The sequence below is a fragment of the Apis dorsata genome, unplaced genomic scaffold (genome assembly GCF_000469605.1).
Source record: "Apis dorsata unplaced genomic scaffold, Apis dorsata 1.3 scaffold_198, whole genome shotgun sequence".
In the NCBI taxonomy this organism is placed as follows: Eukaryota; Metazoa; Arthropoda; class Insecta; order Hymenoptera; family Apidae; genus Apis; species Apis dorsata.
Genome location: NW_006263482.1, coordinates 347,753 through 350,182, shown reverse-complemented (window position 1 = coordinate 350,182; position 2,430 = coordinate 347,753). Strand labels below are relative to the sequence as shown.

The window sequence follows — 2,430 nt, the reverse complement described above, 5'->3', positions numbered from 1 at the left end:
CCCGCTGGGCGTGTACGTGTTGCTGTGTCTCATCCAGGACGTTGTGTACGGGCTGTTGGGAGTGTAATATCCTTGGAGATCAGGGGCTGCGTAATTGCTGCACGTGTCGCTTAGACTTCCATCAGACGGTTTGAGAACCCGTGGCGAGAAGGAGGTGGCGGTAGGCCCCGCGCCCGACCCCCGCTCGCGATGATGCGCAGACGCGAATAACGCGGTGAATTCTGGGCTTCCAGGTTTGGGCAGGCTCTGCGAGCCGAGCATAAGCCGATCACGCACCGATTGAGATAGTTGGCTCGCGCTCGGCCCGGTCAGGCTGTAGCTCTTATAATGGTGGCCCTGGTTAGGCGCCGAGGAGTTGGCTTGAAGCTCGGTGGTACACGTTTGCGTGCCGCCCGATACTTTAACCTACGGGAGAGATGAAAAGAGGGATTCAACGTGCGTTTCGATTAAATTAAAAGCGAAAAGAAACGATTTGTAATTTGGACGCGTACGTACCTTGGTCCTTGGAACAGCGCTAACTTGGGCGGTTCTCGTCGAATCCTTGCCACCATTTTGAACTCCGTTTGGGCTCGGGCTGGTGCCGGCGCTGTGCCTCTTCACATAACCGAAACTTTGAGGCACGCCCCTAACTTTCCCGCTGCCGCTGGTCGACGTTCCTGACGAAACTTTCTGCGGTTTTTCGCCGTTCGCATATTCAGCCATGGCCTGTTTCCGATGTTTGTCCTGGGGGAACGAGAAAAAATTTCTCTCTGGTTATCCTTTTCCAATATATTTTAAATTCGACGTAAATTCTCGCGTGTATGCGAAAATTCGAAGATCCGTGCGAATGAACTTGGTATTCGAAAAATCGATACGAGCGGAGCGGAGATAGGCGAGAGTTGGATGTTAACACAACTAGTTGAAAAAGTAACTAGTTAAAGAATAAAGTTCGAGTAATTTACTTATTAAAATGCTCGAATAATATTTATTCGTTAAAGTACAATTATTCGCGATTATTATTACGTTTTGAACGATAAATTATCGAAATAATTTCGACTATTGAATTTTCCTCAGACAGATTTAATACAACGAATTATCATTTGATGATATTCGAGGCAAATCCCTTTTTAATGGGCTATGACGAACATTGCTTATTAATTTTCATGAAACTTTTTCCTACTCGACAAAGATAATTATCCGTAACCAGTGAAAAAGCAACTAATTAGTAGTTAAAAATAAAGTTACTTCAAATAATTTATTTATTAAAATGCTCGAATTTATTCGTTCGAAAGTACAATTGTTATGAACAATTTGAATGAATTAATGAATGAAGTAAGTTTATTCGACTTATTAAATTTTCTACCCATCACTGTTGAACAGATTTAATCCTTTGCACTCTTTAATTTTTTTTTTTTATCTAGCAACAACTTCTTAATTTATTTACAAAAAGAATTTAAAAAGAGATTCTCAATAAAATATTGTGTAAAGTATTATAAAGTATTTGAAAGAAAAAAAAAACATTTTAAATTATTTTAGAAGCTGCGTTGTATAATGTCGAGTCTAGCTCGACATAGGAGTTCTAAAGGTTAATACGACGAATTATCATTTGACGATATTCGAAGCAAATCCCTTTTTAATAGGTTATGACATTTCTTACTAATTTTCATGAAACTTTTTCCTACAAAGATAATTATCCGTAACCAATGAAAAAGCAATTAATTAGTAGTTAAAAATAAAATTACTTCAAATAATTGATTTATTAAAATGCTCGAATTTATTCGTTCGAAAGTACAATTGTTACGAACGATATGATAAATCGACTTATTAAATTTTTCATCAATTATCATTTGATGATATTCGAAGCAAATCTCTTTTTAATAGGTTATGACATTTCTTACTAATTTTCATGAAACTTTTTCCTACAAAAATAATTATCCGTAACCAATGAAAAAGCAACTAATTAAAAATAAAGTTACTTCAAATACTTTACTAGTTAAAATGCTCGAATTTATTAGTTCGAAAGTACAATTGTTACGAACGATATGATGAATCGAACTAAGTTTATTACTCATTAAATTTCCACCGAAAGGGGATGTGGAAAACCGTTATACATAAAATTTTTTTTTGTTTACCTGAGATCGCCTGGAGGGACTAGGACTCGGAGGAGCGCCCTCCTTGTCTCTCTCCCGATCCCTCGCGGCTCCAGCCTCGATATATTTTTTCCATTGCTGGCTGTTCGAGCTGCTGTTCGTCGCCGAGCTGCTATTCAAACCCGGTTGCTGCTGATGCTTGAACGCCGAGTTGTCGGTTTGCTGGGAGCTATCCGACTTTTTCACGTGCGGATGATGCCCGCTTCCAGGATGCCTCGAGCTCACCACGCGATACACCAGGTTGCTGCCCTGCTGTGCACCTTGGGGGGTGGCCGAATTACCGCCACCCCCCACAATCACT

The 2,430-nt window shown here is 40.0% G+C and overlaps 1 protein-coding gene across 1 annotated transcript in view; it reads right to left on the bottom strand.

The window, feature by feature from the left end:
* The window catches only part of LOC102677892 (protein sickie-like), a 47,959-nt gene that overhangs the window by 41,662 nt on the left and 3,867 nt on the right, over window positions 1-2,430 (bottom strand). Inside the window, exons 2-4 of the mRNA XM_031510021.1 lie at window positions 2,112-2,428; window positions 496-723; window positions 6-405 (exon numbers count right to left, since the gene is read on the bottom strand). Of these exons, the coding sequence (XP_031365881.1) occupies window positions 6-405; window positions 496-723; window positions 2,112-2,428 (945 nt within the window). The remainder of the gene's footprint in view (window positions 1-5; window positions 406-495; window positions 724-2,111; window positions 2,429-2,430) is intronic.